This window comes from Camarhynchus parvulus, chromosome 7 (genome assembly GCF_901933205.1).
Source record: "Camarhynchus parvulus chromosome 7, STF_HiC, whole genome shotgun sequence".
Taxonomy (NCBI): Eukaryota; Metazoa; Chordata; class Aves; order Passeriformes; family Thraupidae; genus Camarhynchus; species Camarhynchus parvulus.
The window spans coordinates 11,144,231-11,163,458 of NC_044577.1; the positions used below are offsets into that span (position 1 = coordinate 11,144,231).

General features: G+C 37.9%; 1 protein-coding gene across 1 annotated transcript in view; it reads left to right on the forward strand.

The window, feature by feature from the left end:
- AOX1 (aldehyde oxidase 1) overlaps positions 1-14,482 on the forward strand; it is a 36,401-nt gene extending 21,919 nt beyond the window's left edge. The window contains exons 22-34 of the mRNA XM_030952225.1: positions 1,109-1,242; positions 2,467-2,554; positions 4,048-4,134; positions 5,625-5,816; positions 6,105-6,332; positions 7,375-7,470; positions 8,163-8,291; positions 8,775-8,849; positions 10,645-10,697; positions 12,302-12,416; positions 13,019-13,084; positions 13,669-13,857; positions 14,270-14,482. Of these exons, the coding sequence (XP_030808085.1) occupies positions 1,109-1,242; positions 2,467-2,554; positions 4,048-4,134; positions 5,625-5,816; positions 6,105-6,332; positions 7,375-7,470; positions 8,163-8,291; positions 8,775-8,849; positions 10,645-10,697; positions 12,302-12,416; positions 13,019-13,084; positions 13,669-13,857; positions 14,270-14,482 (1,665 nt within the window). The remainder of the gene's footprint in view (positions 1-1,108; positions 1,243-2,466; positions 2,555-4,047; positions 4,135-5,624; positions 5,817-6,104; positions 6,333-7,374; positions 7,471-8,162; positions 8,292-8,774; positions 8,850-10,644; positions 10,698-12,301; positions 12,417-13,018; positions 13,085-13,668; positions 13,858-14,269) is intronic.
- Positions 14,483-19,228: the final 4,746 nt, after the last annotated feature.

Here is a 19,228-nt window from a genome sequence, read left to right on the forward strand (position 1 = left end):
AGAGTCAGAACCTACTGAGGATCTGATCAAGTCTAACTGCTGTAGGTGAGACTGCTACTCCATGCAGCAGTCTCCCAATCACAGATTGGTTTGGGTTTCAAGGAACCTTTAAAGACTATTTAATTCAACACTCCTGCCATGGACAGGGCTGTCTTTCTCTTCATCAAATTTCTCAAAGTCCCATCCAACATGCCCTTGAACACTCCCAGTGATGGGGTATCCACAAGTTCTCTGAGCAACCTGTTCCCATGCCTTACCACCCTCATTGTAAAAGATTTCTTTCTCTTGTCCAGTCTAAACCAACCCTCTTTTAGTTTAAAACCATAGCCCTTTAGCTTTGCTAAAAAGTTCTCCTTTCTTGTGAAACCCCCTTTATAGTCTGAAAGGCCACAGTAAAGTCTCCCTGGAGCTGTCTTCTTCTGGCTGAACAACTCCAAGTCTCTCAGTTTTCATAGTAGAGGTGTTCTAGCCCTCTAGACACTGTCATGATGGTAAATGACAAAACAAAGCTGCCATAGCTTGTGGCCTGCAGAGCAATGGCCATAGTGCATGGAACTGATAGTAGTTCAGACTCAACACTGGCATTTTGTGTTCAAAGCCCAGTTCAGCTCCTTTTATAATTTCCATTATTATTATATTGCCAATAGCCAAGTAGTATGAAGAACTTTGTGTTTGAGAAAATTATTTCAACCAAAAACATTCCTGACACTAGCAAGACCTTAGATAATTAAGAAACAAATAGCTTTATTTTAAATAAGAATGAGGTATTACCTTAGTAATAAAAATAATATAAACTGATTACTAATCCATTTTTATTATACCTGAAGCTTCCTACTATTTATATAATGTAATTCAAGGTTATTATTCTTCACATTGGCCAATGGTCTTTTCACAGTCTGCATGGTAAAGATTTGAAATGTGAGCACTGTTGAGAGTTTGTTGTTATTCTTTCTTTGCTTTTTAACCTAGGGTAAAGGAAAAGTTATGTTCATCTGATAGAAGAATTAGAAATATCTGTGGGACCCTTTTCTAGAAAAAGTTTCTATTTCAGAATCTAGCTTTTGGACTTAGTTTGGGTTGGCATAATATATTAAAACTTGTTTTACAGGAGATGGTAGCTGCAAGTTTAGGTGTTCCAGCCAACAGGATCATGTGCCATGTTAAACGAGTTGGTGGAGCTTTTGGTGGGAAAATCCTGAGAACTGGCTTACTGGCATCAGTTGCTGCAGTGGCAGCAAACAAGTAAGTGCAGTATGTGTGTTTTGGGATATGAAAAAATTTAAGCAAACAAGTTTTCCATTTTGGCTAAAATGCTTTCTCTTTTCCAAAGCTGCTAGTCAAAATGTCATACGATCCTGACTTCACACTTTGCAAGACTATTCAGTACATTTCTTTGTTTTGTTTTCTTGGATTACTTATGTTAAGCAGCTCTAGCCTCAACTAAATTAATGGGCTGCAAGAAGATGATATTAATGTGAGCTAGAAATACTCAGAAGGACCAGTCCCTAACTACTGAGACTTCGTACATACATTAAAATATGACACTAACCCTCCAGTTGTGAACTCCGTTGACACAGCAGAATGCAGAAGGAAGAGTTCACGAGTGGAACTGCTTTTAAGAAAAAGTAGTTTTAGCTCAGTCCTTAACATCTTTCAGTCAAAATTAGCTTAAATCTCTGAGGTATTATGCTTTTTCTAATACTGCTTGAATTAGTTTAAGAACATTACATGTAAAGCTCCATCCCCCCATCTTCCAAATTTGGCAGGGCAATATTGGCAGTTAGCTTTCAGGGCATACAAAACTCCTTTATAAGCATAACTGATTTGCTGCAGAATTCACATTGGGCTACATCCTGTCAGCCAAAATGATCCAGTCATCTGAGGAGTTGGCTCAATAGGTTTATGTTACTTCTACTGTCACTGGTAAAAAGTTTGCTCTTGATTATTTTTGGCCACATTATCTGTGGGTTTTTTTAACAGATCATGCTAAAAATAATATTTCTTTTATGGTTTAAAATATCTCTTTTATTCTTAGGACCTTATTTTATATCTTATGTACATTTTTCTGAAGTAATTATTTTAAATTATATATGCAATTCTAGACTAATTTTCCTATTTTTATTGTTATTGATATTTTGGTTTCATTCCGAGACACTCTATTTCAGTATGATTCTAAATAGCTAAGAGGTGATGAACACTTAACACTGAAATAGATTCTTCAGTAGTTTGCACTGAGTTATCTTGTTGGCTTTCAAGAGATGAAAATTCTGACATGATTGTAAATGTGAGAAATACGATATCTGGACATTGTGTTAGGCATATGTTCAGGCTTATTAAAGTTAAGTTTAATCTAAATCATGTTTATATGCATGGCCAGATCTGGATACATGATGAGTAGCCATAGCCCATCTTGTTAATAACATCCTTTATTTTAATTGCAATTTGACTTTTCTTTTTTGGATTTAGAACCAGCAGGGCAGTCCGTCTTATTCTGAGCCGAGAGGATGATATGGTAATCACTGGTGGCCGACATCCTTTTATGGCTAAATATAAAGTGAGTGCCACAAGAATTCAGTGAAAAAATACCCACCCATATTCTGCAAATAATATTTCAATGCTACTGGGTAATGTGTTCTGTTAATGAAAATTGCTATAACCAATTCGATTTTAAAACAAAACTACAAGCCAGGAACCCAAGAGATAGTTGCTGTACAGCCCCTTTGTCTGCTTCTACCTCTTCTCTTCAGGGTTTTGTATTATTATTTTTTCTAGTTCCTTCAGGTTCTTAATCCTTTTATAGCTCTTTCTGTCTTCTTTCTAGGAACAGGAACCTAACCTGTAGCAGACTACTTCTGCAGAACTTTATTTTAAACTCTCCATATGGTTAGATTCACACAAAGAAGCAGCTAATTTTTCACAGAAACTGTGTAATGCAGAAAACTCACCCTGTGGAGGAAATGAATCTCTTCCCTGCCCTTGCGCTGTCATCAGTTATAATTATTCATTAGGATAACTTCTGCCTTCTTTTCCCTCTCTACTTGTCATATAAATTATGTGTGCCAGCCACCATAATGGGGTTTAAATTCAAGTTTCTGCTGAATCAATAAGCTGAATCATTTCTCTTTAAAAATCCCTTTTGTTAATAGCTTTCCAGCTCAAGCTGGATGCCTCCAAAGAGAGACTCTGAACAATGGGGTTATACCTGGGTAATTATACCTTGCAGTCTAAGCTCCCCATCCCTGACATGACAGTACAAACCATTAGGATTATTATGGGTCTGGAGTCTTCGCATTCTTCGTGGGTTTCTTTCACTGTCTGTAGCTGGGCCATTTCTTTTCATGTATCTAAGTGTGTAGTAGCCTTTGCTAGAGATTGTAGCTTCCTTATCTTTCAGCTTGAACTGACTCTGAGGCCTTCTTTTACTTGAGTGGGTAACAGTTCAACATACATAGGGGAAAGTTCACAGTTTGCAGCCTAAGGCTGCTACAAATTTACCTGCTAATACTAAGCAAGTTGCATGACATTCTATATAGGTAAAGTAAGAGAGGGTTTAGAAGATGCTTCCCTAAAGCCCTAAAGTTGAAAATGAGCTGTAGCTCACGTTGAGAATTTAGGAACTGTTAGCAGCAACAGGTGAAAAGAGGCATGTGAGATAAAGATAATATTTCTTCATTAATAAGCCTTCTGCCAGACACGGTTCTTACCAGTAAAGTGGGATTTTATTTTATCTACAGTAAACACTCCTAGGTGACACTCTTGTCAGCCATCTCAGGCAATAGCGAGGAAGCCACTGGTTCTTCCTTTCCTAATGGGCCTATGTTGCATATTCTGTGCTGTACCTATACAGATCACAGATGCCAGGAGGGAAAGCCTATATCTTAGAAACATATTTTCTTTCTCTTGTCCTTCTGTAGTTTCAGTGAATGCTGCCCAGAGATTAATAGTGCAGTATGACCCTAAATGTGTGGGTTATGTTAATTTTCAAAATATACAAGCACTTTGGGAACAAATGAATGCTGAATTCTAAATAACTGTTGATCCTTCTAGGTTGGCTTCATGAATGATGGTAGGATCACAGCTGTGGATGCCATATATTATGTTAATGGAGGATGTACCCCTGATGAATCTGTCCTGGTAAGGATTTTATACTGATGAACATTACAACATGGAGGAGTCATTAGCTGGAAAATGAAGAAGCCAAATTCCCTTGCCCATGTATTGTTAATCATATAGACTTTTAATATAGGGATTGTGGGTTTTTGGAAGCATCTACACTGAGCAGGTTAACCCTTCCTTATTAAATTTAGTGAAGCATCTCACTACTTTCTTACATTGCCCTACATATTCACTTCATGAATGTTTTCTCAGGCTTACTTTTCTGTTACGAACATCTCAACTAACACTGTATTCCTTTTAAAATGTGTAGTTACCTTCATTTGTTCCTGCCTAAAGCTTTATATCTTCAGGGCTGGGAAAATCTTTCTTGGCCTTCAGAAAATTCATAGTGATAGTTATCCTGTTGCTGTCCCTATACATTTCTATACTGGGACAGCATTTCTATACTGGGACAGCATTTATTGTGCTGTATACCTCAGTTCCTCACTTATAGGTCTGCAAAGTATAAAATGTTTCTTGCTTTGATATTGTCACTAGGTATTTGTGTTTGTTCAGGCTAATTTAGCTGTAACTGAAATATTTGCTGTACTACCCCTCATCTGCTTGTCATTGCCCCTCCTATGAGGATTTTCTGCATCCTGAAATCTGTCAGTGAAACTGCCTGTGGCATTGCTGCCTAACTGGTTCTGAAAAATAGCCTAGGTTAGAAGAATATCCATTATTAGAAGTATGTACATTAATGCAGATCGTGTCAGAACTGTCTTAAGGTGAAGTCCTACAATGATACAGTGAAGCTACTGGACCTAGCAGGAATTACCAAGGCTTGAATTTGTCATTCTGAGAAATCTACATAACTGAAGAGAAGATAGTGACTTTTTCATCAGGCATCAAACCTTTTTTTTTTTTTAATACTGACTCCTAGAGTCTAATTTGAGGTCTCTAGTATAGCATTTTCCTCCTCATACAGTTTTGAGTTTGTCATGTAAAACCTCTAAATGAAAAGTGTAAGGACCAGAAGACACTGTAGACTGCAGTACCTATGGTTTCTGGTGGAACTAAACCTTAAGTGTGGATTTCCATAGGATGTGATAGTTCAGAATAGTTCAGAATGCTTTCATCAGTTCCTTTCCTAGCTACTCTTGCTTTAAATCTAAGCTGTCTATTTTTAGTTTGTGTGGCTTTTGGTATTGAAGTAGGAGCAAAATCCATCATAAAATTACATATCTGCTACATCCTTAACTGTTGATAACATTCAAGTAAAAGTAACATCAGCTGTGTTCTGCATCCAAAAAAAATCCCCAAAATTAATATATTGCATGAAAAATGTATTAATGAAGTCTGTATACATGCATGAGTACTCTTAATACCAATGATTGCCAGAAACTTAGTTTTAAAGCTAATTGTCTCAAGTTAAGGTCTTTTATATAAGAGATGAGGAAGATTTAAATGTAAATTTGAAAGAAGCACTGTTCTGACATTAAACTAGATCTGTTTGTCCCCTACCTCAGGTAGCAGAAGTATCCTTATTAAAAATGGACAATGCATACAAGATTCCCAACTTGAGATGCTGGGCTTATGTCTGCAAAACAAACTTGCCATCAAATACAGCATTCCGAGGCTTTGGCTTTCCTCAGTCAGGACTGGTGACAGAAACTTGGATAACAGATGTTGCAGATAAAACTTGTTTATCACCAGAAAAGGTGACTAAATGAAGGCATCTTCTCTCCTGAAATGAAGTCTGTGGAACTGGAAATTTAAAAACCTTTAGATTAGTTTAATTGTTTGAACAGCTCTTTTCTAAGTCAAACATAATTTGTGCTGAAATTAATGTTTTTTAATCGATGTTTGGTTGTAGAATATGTAGCATGGTCTTACAAACTGGTAATTATTAAAAAAATAGTAATCTTGTTGTTGTCTATTAGTCCTCCCAGATGGTCAGTTTGTCTTTAACAGGATTGTGAGATAGCTGTAATTTCTTTTTTTTTCAGATTAGGGAAATAAATATGTATAAGAAGAGCGAGCAGACACACTTCAAACAAACACTTGATCCACAGAATTTAACACGGTGTTGGAACGAATGTATGGAGAAATCTGCATACTACAGTAGGAGAACAGCTATCGATGAATTTAACAAGCAAAATTACTGGAAGAAAAGAGGGATTGCCATTGTACCAATGAAATTTCCGTTTGGACTAGGCACACCTTACCTTTCTCAGGTGAGTTTCATGAAAAGTAAGTCAGCTAAGCATTTTATCCATAGAAGATTGGTGTTGCTTTATCTTAGGATACAAAACAAATATGTTATCTTGTCCTGGAAAATTATAATCCACCTGATGATTGTTCCCTGAAGAGGCTGTAGTAGCCCGTAGCTCTTTGCAAGCAGAGATCAAAGCTGTGTGGTTTTCAGGACCCAGGCAGCTTGGACACTGACTACTTAAAGGCTAATCCCATCTGTTGAGGTGCAGTGTTGGAATAGGTGAGTTGAATGCACTTAGAAAAAGTTGTTGGAGTCTGATAGAAAAATGTTCATTGAATAATTTGTCCACTCCAGAAATAGTGCTAAGCCTCCTCTTTCTGCCTGTGGAGGTACTATGGGATGCTGCTCTTAGAGACTTAAGTCCTTTGATGCCATCAAAGGCTAAGGTTAAGAAAGCAAACAAGGACAACAGTATTTTTGGTCCTTGTATTTTTTTTTTTTTATGTAGGTGTCCAGTGCTTCTGAAACAGACAACATTCTATCAATTAAAAATTAATTAATTGACTGACTTATTTAATATCAAACTGACTGTCGCTGTTCACCATTAAAGTCACAGGGTCTTTGTAGTCTACAGTGCTACTTCTAGTTGAGTCCAGGAAGAATATCTCATTTGGAAATTCAGCCTATGCCATTTAAAAACCTCTAGGGCTCTCACACGTCAATGAGAGAGAAAATGGAACTTGCAGCAAATTGCACTTAGAGCCACTAATGAGGGGCTTCCTCCAGCTTCTTTTGGAACCACTGAGATACTGTTGTCAGGTGTAGATTTGTTTCAGGATCTAATAACAGACCACAAAACAAGGCTTTTTATCCTTTTATTTCGAAGTTCATTATAGAGGAAGAGTAGCAAGTAGACTTTCAAATTTTGCCTTCTATTCAAAAGCACTAATCAGATAAACTGAAATACACTTAAACACTTTGTATTTTTTTAAATTCAATTCATTACTGCAGACAACACATTTCCTCACTAGCGTGATCTTGATTTTGTTTTTCTTTTTTAGGCTGCTGCACTGGTTCATATTTATACTGATGGGTCTGTGCTTCTGACACATGGTGGAATTGAAATGGGGCAAGGTATTCATACAAAAATGATCCAGGTAACAAATTATCTAAATAAATACTGGCATGTGCTTTATCTATCCTGCAGATAAACAGCATGAAGGTTTTCTTTTTGGTTAGTTAGTGTACCAGCAGGACAGTTTCTTTATCAGCATAGCCACTACTACTTTACATTGATAGAGTTAGAAAGCAAAGGTACCTTCATTAATTCGTAGAGGCAGAAGGAAAAAAAACAGACTGTTTTTTGTTCTTCTAATAGCATGTGAAGAGGCTTCTTAGAAATAAGATTTTTGAGGGCTGATCCCATAAAACCCATAATGAAAAAGGCAGAGATTATTCAGATTGATATAGTCGAGATGGTAACATTATGATCCTATTTGGTTAATGGATAATTCTGAGACAGATCTGTAAAGGTATTTATAAAGTCAATCAAAGTTTGGGACCTGGGCTTGCATAATTTGCTGTAAGTCCTACAGGGTATAAGCAGGAAAATCTGGAATGAGTGTTGGACTTCAGAGTCTAAATCCAGAGTTTGAGTGCAGCTAGAACATTGTCCTTTTCTGGTTCTTAGCACTACCAAATTGGACAGAATTTTTTCAGCTGGAGATTGGAAGAGAACTTGATAAAATTTTTATCTTTCCTGCTATTACTGACTTCTAGCCAATACTGGGGAATTGTTGGAGTGTTTAGATTTTTTTCTAAAACAAAGAATATGTTGTTCCTGGAACAGGTTGCTAGTCGGGAATTGAACATCCCCATGTCACGTATCCACTTCTGTGAAACGAGCACAACAACAGTTCCCAATGCATTTGCCTCAGTAGCATCTGCAGGGACAGATGTCAATGGCATGGCTGTGAAGGTAAAGAATAGTATTTAGCTGAAAAAAATACCCTATCCCTTGAGGTGTATGCTTGCCAGACTTTAGGCCCTAGTGATCCCACATATATCAAGTTTGGGATTACCAATAATACTGCTGGAGATGGCCAAGAAAACACATGACTTGACAGTTTCTCTGGAATGGTGTTTGAGTTTTCAAAATATGATCTGGACTTTCCCAAACAGGCTTATACTTGACAAAATCTCTGTTTCATCTAATAAACTAACTAGTCCCATACAGATGTTGCACCCTGTTCATGTTTGAAATTGACTTATTCATACAGATCCCAGCTCTTGTAACTTAACCATTTAGAAATTTCATGTTTTTGTAATTAATATGACACTTCCTGTAATACCTTTTCAAACTAAGATGACAATAAAGCATATACTAATTAAATAGTAACTAGAACATAACTTGAATAGTACCAAATGTGTCTGTGTTAATTTTGTGATATATTCTCACCAGGATGCTTGCCAAACTCTTCTGAAACGCCTGCAGCCCATCATTGAGAAGAACCCAACAGGAACCTGGAATGATTGGGTAAGACCTGTGAACCCTACTGAATGTGTTCGAGTGCTGCAGAAACTGTGATAAATGTACTGTAGTCTATAAATCTGCTCAGCCTAATAATCCTAAAGTTAAAAACTGTAGAAAAAGGCTATGTCACAAAAAGGTGAAACTCAAGAGAAGGTTCTTGGCCAGGCACAAATGATTACATGGAAGATTAAAATTAGATTTATTGCTAGTGCAATATCCAAGTAACAAATCTATAATCTGTTAGAATTGATTATAGTAAAATCAGGTTATGGTCCCTCCTGTTGAGTCATGAGCATCAGTGACATCCTCTGGCTTTCTAAACTTTTCAGAGAAGTCTAGGTGCAGCCAGGTCTGCTTAGGCTCAGATTTGGTCCACAGCCTATGTCTAAAGGGCTGCAGTATGTTGTGGTGTAACCTCAGCCAGCCACCAAGCACCACACAGCTGCTCACTCATTTCCCCACCAGTGGAATCAGTCACGAGAGTGAAAGCTAGAAAACTTGTGAGTTGAATTAAAGACAGCTTAATGGATAAAGCAAAAGCCATACACACAGCCAAAGCAAAGCAAGTAATTATTTCACTCTTTCCCATGGGCAGGTAGGTGCTCAAGCGTCTCTGGGAGAGCAGGGTGCCATCACGTGTCATGGTTGCTTGGGAAGACAAACACCAGCACTTCAAATGTCGTCCTGTTCCTCCTGCTTCCCCTGCTTTATATACTGAGCATGGTGCCATATGGTCTGGAATATCCCTTTGGTCAGTTATCCCAGCTTCCCATGCACCTCCAGCCTCCTTGCTTGTGGGGCAATCCAAAAAGCAGAAAAGGCCTTGGCTCTATCTGAGAGCCAGCTGTGTATTCCCTGCTTAGGAATAACAATAAAACACTAGTCCAAAACACCTAATCTCCTCTAATAGATACACAATTAATTTGAATCATTCAGACACACCAAAAGTATTATCAGAAATGTCTGACCAAAGAAGGAATGTTAATATATGCAAAGTAACTTTGTATCTTGGAAAGTCAGTACAACCCAACCAACAGCCTCACAAAAATTTCTTTACTTGTAAATTGAGTAAATCTAACATGAGACTCACTCAAAGGAAATAGATTTGGGTCCTCATACTGTCGCTTTTATGACTGGCAGAACTTTACAAAGAGCATTTCTCTTGAAAACTGTCCTTTTTGTGCAAATAGGTCATGCAGATCTTTTATGTCAGTGTGGTGGTTTGACCTTGGCTGGACTCCAACAGGTGCCCAACAAACTGTTTTATCCCTCCCCTTCTCAGTGAGATAGGGGAAGAAAATAGGATGGAAAAAAACCAACAAGTCAGTGGGTTAAGATAAAGGCAGTTTATCAAAGAAAAAGCAAAAGGTTGCACATGCACACAGTCTCATGACCCAATATAATCAGTGACTTATCAACCAGGTCTGGTTAGCTGACAGAGAGACCCATCTCTATTGAACTTGATCAGAAAAACTGAGCAGGGCCCTTTCTGCCTAGGGCATTACCAGTAATAAAGATTCTGCAAGAACACTGCTGGTGACAGGTCTATTTCTTCTTGTATTGCCAAAAGAATTCAGATTGTTCATGCAAGAGGGGTTTAGTTCTGTAGCATTAGACACCATGTGCAGCTAAACATGCTTAACTCAGTTTGTCTTCCTTTCTTTACAATTTTTACAGTTTGGGTTTTAAGTAAATATGTGTGGGTAAGTATATACGTGTAAATAAAGTAAATATGCCAATGCTGTGTTCCTTCCTGACTCCTTCCTTGGTTTACCATAAGCACTGCTATATTTTACAGATTAGAGAAGCTTTTAAACAGAGTGTGAACCTTTCAGCTACTGGCTATTTTAGGTAATATATTTTTGTTCCTTAAAAATGCATCATTTAGATCAGGACTGATTTCTGAAGATAATTAGTGCTGTAAAGAGAATATCCTGTCTGATAGGTCTTTCTAATAGCTCATTTTATGTTTTATATAATTAGTTGGTATATGGAGCGTTGGAAGCATAAAGTTTAGGTGTTAATTTATGTCTATCCTCTGTGGACTCTCTAGAAAGTATTAAAATAATATTTTATGCCATCTTTGCTCAGTGGTTTAACATTTAGCAAACCAGAAAGCATCAAGAAAGTGACTGCTGCCTGTAAGTCATGTGGCAGAGTGGGATATGGTTTATTTACTGGAGCTGGATTACTACAAGCTATAAATATCATTGTTCCCACTGCTTTCAGAGCAGTCTCTTCGTCCTTTTTCTTTGAATTCCTTCACAATATTTATAAAGAGCCAGAAATTAAAAATTTTTGTGCTGTAACTCAGGTGGGATTCAAAGCAAAGCTTTTCTCTTGGCCTGCTGTACCTTATCTCTTTTCTTCTTCTGCTGGTGGTTTTTTTTATCAATAGCAACTTTTCAGGTCTCTGGGCAGTCTGGAATGAGTTGAAAGGGCACTTAGGAAAACTATACTTTTATAAAACACTGAGAAATCGTAAAATAAAATGTCCCTTCCTGCTGTTAAGCCTGTTCAAGTATGTTTTCTGCTTATGCAGGTCTTTAGGAATGTTGATATCACCACAGTAATGCACAACAGTCATACTTTGCTATTGATATTTAATTGTGTCCAAAACAATCTGCAGATCCCTAAGCCTCAGATCCTGTATTGATCTGGTTTTTAGCCAGTCATATTCTCTACTTACAAGAATCTCAAAGGCAGCTGAGGTAAATGGATTATGAGAAGTTGAGTATATGGAGTTTGTGTATCCCTTTTTCAGTGCATGGTTCTGTACTATGTAATTGCTTTATGATAATCTTAAATGTGTCCAACAAAGACATTTCAGTCATACATAGTCACAAAGCTCCCGTCTTTGGAAGATATCACATTTCACTGTTCTCTCATGTCCTTGGATTTACCTCATCATTCCTGACCACTATGGTAGTATCCCACCATTCCCTCAGTGAATCCCACTCAGTTCTAAATAATTACACTTTTATTTCAATATTCATCTTTTAACCCTCTCACTCAATTCTGTAGGCTGTTTCTGTAATTTTGACTTTTTCATTTATCTCTTGTAAATTATTCTTTCATAGGTCCTGACAAGTTTTCCTCCCTTTTTCTAAATTCCTTTATGTACTATTACTCCAGTAACTACTATCTTAAATGTTTATTCTGTATTTGGCTACTGTGCTTTTATTAGTATATTTCTAGGATTATACTGGTTATAGACTCTCCTGAACTGAAATAGCTTATTTGGCTGCTACAATTTTATATAAATACCAGAGGCATCAAACCTAAAGTAGTGATGCTCTGTAGGCTTTCATGAAATTTTGAAGTTCTGAGCTGTTACTTAAGATTTCATTTAAGATTTTGTACTTAAGTTTGAAACTGCTTGTGAAATCTTATATGCTTGTCTGCTTTGTTATAATGTAAACTGTGGTCAGTTTTCTTCTTGTTTATTCCATCAGAGGTTACAATGAATACATGGACTGGGAGAAAGGGGAAGGACAGCCATTCACGTATTTTCTTTTTGGAGCTGCTTGTTCAGAGGTTGAAATTAACTGTCTAACAGGAGATCACAAGGTAATAACTGAATGTCAGAGAAGTTTTAAAAGTAATGTGAATAAGGCTTGCTCCAACAATCATTCAGATTTGGGGTTAATAAGTCACCTGTCTTCATATGATAGTAAATATATCAATGGTGTAAATATGAATTACAGGTGGAGCAGAATGAAAGCTGTGCAGGACTAACTAGCTTCTGACGTACATGTCAATGTGACGTGTGTTCACCTTTCGGGTTATGGCTGACATCTAACATGTTCTGTGCTCGTTCTGTCCCTGTTTGCCAGCAAACACCTTATAGCAATATTCGATTTCCAGGCTTTTGACCATCTGGCCAGCTAAAGGCCATAGACTGATGACCATATGTCCTCTGTCTGTACATTTGTATGAGGGTTTCCTTGAGCAATGGGAAAAATCTGGCAGGGCTGTCTCTGGCTAAACTTCTGTAAAAGTTGAGACATTTTGCTTGTGATGAGATATTGGAAATTATTCTGAAATTATGTACATGGAGGACCTCTATCTCAGTATTTCTTATTTCACTGAATTCCAGCTCTATCCCACATTATTTTCTAATGCTTTCATTCCATCTCTCTGGGTGATATAAATTTAAATTTTATTAACAGAACCTCAGAACAGATATTGTTATGGACATTGGATGCAGCATAAATCCAGCTGTGGATATAGGACAGGTACGTGCCAAGAATTTTCTGATACCTTATTTCTATTATGCTGTTGTCCTCATGTGAAATGATGATTACCTCATTAATTCAGAAAACATTCTTTTCTTACTAGATTGTAGATCATTTTAGAATGTCTTTTGCCTATAGGCTTACTCCAATTGAATCAGTGTCAGAACTCCATAGATGTCAAAGCTGCAATTTTATCCATGGTTTCAACCTTGTAGCACTTCTAGTATGTGTGTACGTCTTCTATGTACTGGACTTAAATCCTGTTTGTGATCTGTAGTCTCCAAGTTGTTTGATCTGCCTTCCCCAGTTGATAGCAAGGAAACATCTTTATTCGCTGCAGGCTGGTCCACAGATCTCATCACTTCATTATATAAGCATTTGTCCTCTCAGGTATGAGAGAGGAATGTGAAAGCTTTTCCATTGCAGTTGCCCCAAAGTGTTGAAGAATCTCATTAGAGAAACAGAAGTGCATTAGGCCTCACATATATCACAGTAACAGCTAGTGATACAAATGAGTTGTTGGTGAAGTTTTCTTGGTTAACCAAACATGAGTACATAAATGCCATTTCTTTTTTTATTTAAAGATTGAAGGCGCTTTTGTTCAAGGCGTTGGACTGTATACAATGGAGGAGTTAAAGTATTCTTCAGAAGGAGCCCTCTATACTCGGGGTCCAGATCAGTATAAGATCCCTGCTGTTTGTGATATTCCAGAACAGTTTAGTGTTTCCCTGCTGTCACCTTCTCAAAATCCTTATGCCATCTATGCATCTAAGGTAAGCAGATCATCACAGAGCCTAGTTTTAGATCCCAGGCCAAACTGAGAAATTACTTTGATATAAAACATATATAAGTTTTCAGTTCCTCCTTACAAGTGTCCAGTAAATTGTTTTATTTATGACATCAGAGAAGCTAATAAGACAGAAGGCCAGATATTGTTGTGTCACTTTAATGGTTGGCAAGGAGTGATTTTAGAGTTTTGTTAACAGACTATACACAGAAGGTGCAAGATCAATTTAAAACCATACTTTTAAACGTGATGATAAACTGAAAAGTTAGAATAAAAATTGATAGAAAAATCATAATGTCATTCAGAGTATGCAGCTTACTTGTGTGTACTATGCAATACAAAATAGGGCTGTATGTGTGTATTTATATGAGAGATTGGCTTTTAAAAATCTTTTCCAGGGGATAGGTGAGGCAGGATTCTTCTTGGGATGCTCTGTGTTCTTCGCTTTGAGGGATGCAGTAACTGGTGTGAGGAATGAAAGAGGACTGAAAAAGACCTTTGCACTGAACAGCCCCCTGACTGCTGAGCAAATACGGGCAAACTGTGCTGATGCCTTTACTGGGATGGTAAGAGAAGGTGGGGGAAGGCTCTGTGTAACAGTGGCTGGGTAGGAGTGCTGACTGATTTTGGCACCCCCAAATAGTGGAGTACCTAATGATACCTCCAATGCTTTAAATACAGCTCCTTGTAATTGAAATGTCTGCTAACCGGTCTCATTTACACAAGTTATTTCAACAAATGCCATTCAAACATTGTATTGGAATTTCTCTGGGTTTTGTATATTTTTTTTCTTTGAAATTTACATAATTTTTACAGCCGTCTCTTTCCCTGAACCCTCCTCCTTTCTTCTGCATGTCAAATCCTATGGAGGATTAAATAACTCATCTTATTAACGTGCAATGGATCAGGCTCTAAGCATCTTCAGTCTCCTTCCAGGTGTTTTGCCCCACTGGCTGCATGCTGGCACTGTCACTTCATTCTAGTTCTCCTTGCTATGCCCAGTACTCTTTGGGAGAGAAATAATTAACTCGGAGCTAACACAGAGAGACAGAAGGAAAACAAACAAGGCAATACACTTTGTATAAGGCTGATCCTTTATGCTCTCTTTTCTGCAACTGTTCACTGTAGTCATGTTCCCACTGCTATTACAATTCTTTTTCTGGGTAAGTTTTTACCTAGTGAGGCAAGGTCCTTGCCAGCATGTGTGCCCTGAACCTCTGAGGCTCTGCTATGGAAACTTGAGCTCTCCTTCACAGATTTCTCTCATGGTATTTCTGTGACTGTGGTGAGGCACCACTGGCCCTTGAATCAGTACGTTTGTGGGTTTACTCTCTTTGCAGGAGGTGAGGTCCACCAGAGCAGGGACCATGCTTCTCCATCCCTCTTTAGTCCTAATCCCAGTTATCACTGATTTAGATGCACCTGATAAGGGGAATGTTGGGAGATTGTTAGTCAAATAAAGTCACTGTTGTCATTTCTTGCTTATCTCTTAGATGGCAAACAATGAAGCTTCTTCCTCCTTGGGCCACATGTGTGTGAATGACAAACCATAGTGCGCAAGACCGGAATGGGAAACTGATTTACTGCCCCAAGATGCACTAATCAACACACAGATAAATGTATTTTCTCTTTTCTTGAATAGAATCAGCTACCAAAAACATGCACTTTATATCTTACATCCTTATCTTCATTCTTCCTCCAGTGTGCTTATTACAGTATTTTGCTTAAATGATTGCATTTAATTGTCAGAAATAAATCTTCTGCATTTGAACCATATGTTATCAACAAAAAAGATCTGCTGATCAGCACAGCTTAAATGCTGCAGGAGAGGAAAGTGTAAAGGTATGCTAAATAACTTATTGCCACATATTACACTAAACAACTTCATATGATAAATGATTTTGTAATGGCTTCAGATAATTTTCTAATTTAGATTTGAGTCTTGCAGTGAAGTGTGAGTGCAGAGATCTTTGTCAAAGAATCAGCACCTGTTTGTTAGATTCAGAACCTTTTTGACCAGAAGTGATGCTCTGACCTGTAGAAAAGCTGGTTTAGAATCTTTGGGCACTGGTATCTTTGTGTTAAAAACATGCAAGAAACAACAGTTTTGATTCTCTTTTGCTATGCCAGGCAAGTTGCCATGGCTGGTCTAGATATATAGAATTTTATCCCAAAAATTGACAGAGTTGTAATTTCCACCAGAAGCTTTCTTTATCTCATGGAGCAAGCCAAAAGCCTCTGAACAGAATGGGAAAATTGACATGGAATTCAGTGTGCTTTGAATGGGAGAATGGATGACATATCAGCCTGCAGGCTCTTATTATTTCACTGCCTCTGTGTTCCACAATTTCTCTTGTCTTCCCTTCATTCGTCGAGCTGAGATATATCCGTGACAGAAATCAGGTCAGTCACTTTAATAGCTTTTGCATTGGCTATTAGGATATGAAATCTTTATTGTTTTAATTTCTCTCTGTAACCATGATGAGTTGGTGAAATGCAGTTGCTTAAACATAGGTGTCTAGACCATTTTAGATGTCATAAGACAGTAGAGACATGGCACAGGAGAGCACAGGACTGGAAGAAATGATACAGCAGCTTGAGACCAGGCAGGTAATAGTAGTTGTAATCAGCGGAAGTGGTACTGAAGGTGACTTAGGCAACTGAAGCCTTTTTGGGGGTTACTTCATTTTCTTTGCTTTCTTTGTATTAATTTGGCTTTTATATATTGTTAGAAGTCAATAAATTAAATGTGAATGCTGCTGCCACAGTTTTTCTGATTTGAAACATCATCTTAGTTTCACTGTTTGGTGTTACAGTCTGATTATAAGAGATGCGTCTGCCTAAGGTTCAAATGAGACCCTGTGCCATAGCCAGTAATCCCAGAGTCATGCTTCTGGAATTACTACCTTGCTAGAGTCCAAGTCCTGGGTATCCCTGGGGCATACATGCCATTCCAATCATTTGAGATAGTGTGTCTATAAGCACTTGTTTCCTTTCCCATATTTTGTCACAGTGAGAATTTTTTCCCAATGCTAACCAAACCTTTACCTCTGTTAGGTCTGGAATCAGCTCCTTCCCGCTGTGCCAGCTGTGCTTGTCTCAGGTTCCACTGTCTCAAAACACTGTCCCCTTAAGATAAGCAACAGTCCTTACATAAGGGTTTAAGTCCTTTAAGTCCTTACATATGGATTTGTCAAGGACAGCTTGCAACCCCACATGCTGATAACAGCCCAAAACATGTGTGAATTCTGGGATATACTGAAGCAGGGAGCCTACACATCTGTTGAACTGGGGGGGAGTTCTACTGTCTCTTGTTGTCCTACGTACCTATGCACCAGCATGGGTGCTTGTTCATTCCAGGCAAGTCAAATCTTGTCACAATCTTGCCCAAACCTTGCAGGCAATGTCATCTTCCCCCCTGCAGTACTGAAGTGTTCATGCTCCAAGGATTCATCACATTCAAGACCCACACTTTTTCTTCAGTGCAAATCTTGTTTCCTTCTCAGTCATTATTAACAAAGATTCCTCCCTGCCATTTTACAAGTAAGTCTTTTGTCTAGTTGCCTCAGTAAATATAGCTAATATGGGTTGTTGAATTTTCTGGGTCTGAAGCATATTAAGCTGTCTGCTGGCTTTTAAGTGTTTGAAAAACTTCCTGGAAGTTAGAAATTTCAGCAATTGACTATCCTGACAGATGATAATATGGCTATGTGGGATATTATGAAAGAAGTATTCTTATCTATAGGGAGGTAGATAAGCAGAAATGTTAGGTTTCAAAGGCACTGACATGTTGGATGACTATTGACACATGAATGTGCACGGTAACTGCACAGTTACACCCAAACTCTGGTGATGGTTCAGAAGAACTCTTTCTACTGATTTTCTTCATGAGAGCAATGTTTCTGTAGCAGTCTACCCCCAGCAGGCCCATTCCATGTGGTGAAAGTTTAAACGCCTAACATAAATACTAGGTTCTGGTTTGAGGGTTAGCCTGTAAATTAGATATTGGACTACCAAAATCAAGGATTTGGTCTGGTTCTTTCTGTTCTGAGTAGAATCCAAGCAGTCAGGTTCAGACTGGTTTTTTTTTAATCCTCACTCATGTTTCAGTAGCTTCTTGCAAAATTCTTTTATTGCATTCCTTTTGCAAATATTCGTGGGCAGTTCTTGCTGCTATTACGCAACCACCTCACAAGCACAAAAGTTCATTTGAGTTCTGAAAATGCATGGCACAGCTCTTTGGTTTGTCATGATATCACAGAGTGCTATTTGCTGCGAGGCAGTTGGCTTGTAAACATTTGTCAGAGTGCAACTTTCTTATTTCATGATTGCCTCTCAGTGTAGAACATTCATAGTAAGACATAAAATCCTTTATGAATCCATGAAAGGGGAAGTAAATCTGCCTTCCTGCTACTTGCCCTGCCTTTGACTCATGCTTTAGAATGCAAGTATTAATTTAATGTTTTACAAATCTTATACTTGGATTAAAGATCTTGGCTAAAGTGCTGCTGGTTGATAAAGCTGGTCAGCCAGAAAGAAGATGCCACCATCTACTCTACATGTTCAGATTGAGCTGCCAGGAGGAGTGCACTGCTTCTCCAACCTACACAAGGTGTCCATAGCAGTAAGATTATGATTGGTTCCACAGACATGTAGTGGTTTTTTGGTTTTCAGGTATGTCATTTACCTAGAAGGCCAGATCTTTGGCTTGTCCACTGGTCTTTTAATTGCATTTTCTGCAAAGATAGATGTTTCTCAGGGATTGCTTTTGCATATTTTAAAACCATGATTCCACATGGCACTTGACAGATATGAAAAGAACATATGTGATATCCACAGGAGGGAAAAAACACTATATGTATATATTCTGGTAAGAAAGAAGGTGGCAGAAAACCACTTTGATTAAAGAAAAATGTAAATACTGATTAATCATCCCAAGGAGACAATGCTTCTGGAAAAACAAATTTTTGAAACATTTATATACTGTAGAAACTAGTCTGGGTCTAACATGGTAGATACATGACTCAGCAAATGGGGATGTAGTGATCCTCCCTAAAAGAACACACTTCTTGTATTCTGTCACATATGCAGTGAGATTTTAGCATCCTGATTTCCCCTAAAGTCCAGTAACATTGCTTTACATTATACACAAGGGAAATCTTCCAGAATCATCAGAGTAGGAAAAAGAAACATAATATTAATCTCCTCCTACTATTTATTTAGTGTGTCTCTTACCAAGTAATTTAGTTCATTCTTATTTCAGTTTCCTGAGCAATAATATAATTATGATACAAGCTCAGCAACGTTCAGCACTACAGGAACCTCAGGTAAAAAGCATTAATGTGTCACTGTCTATC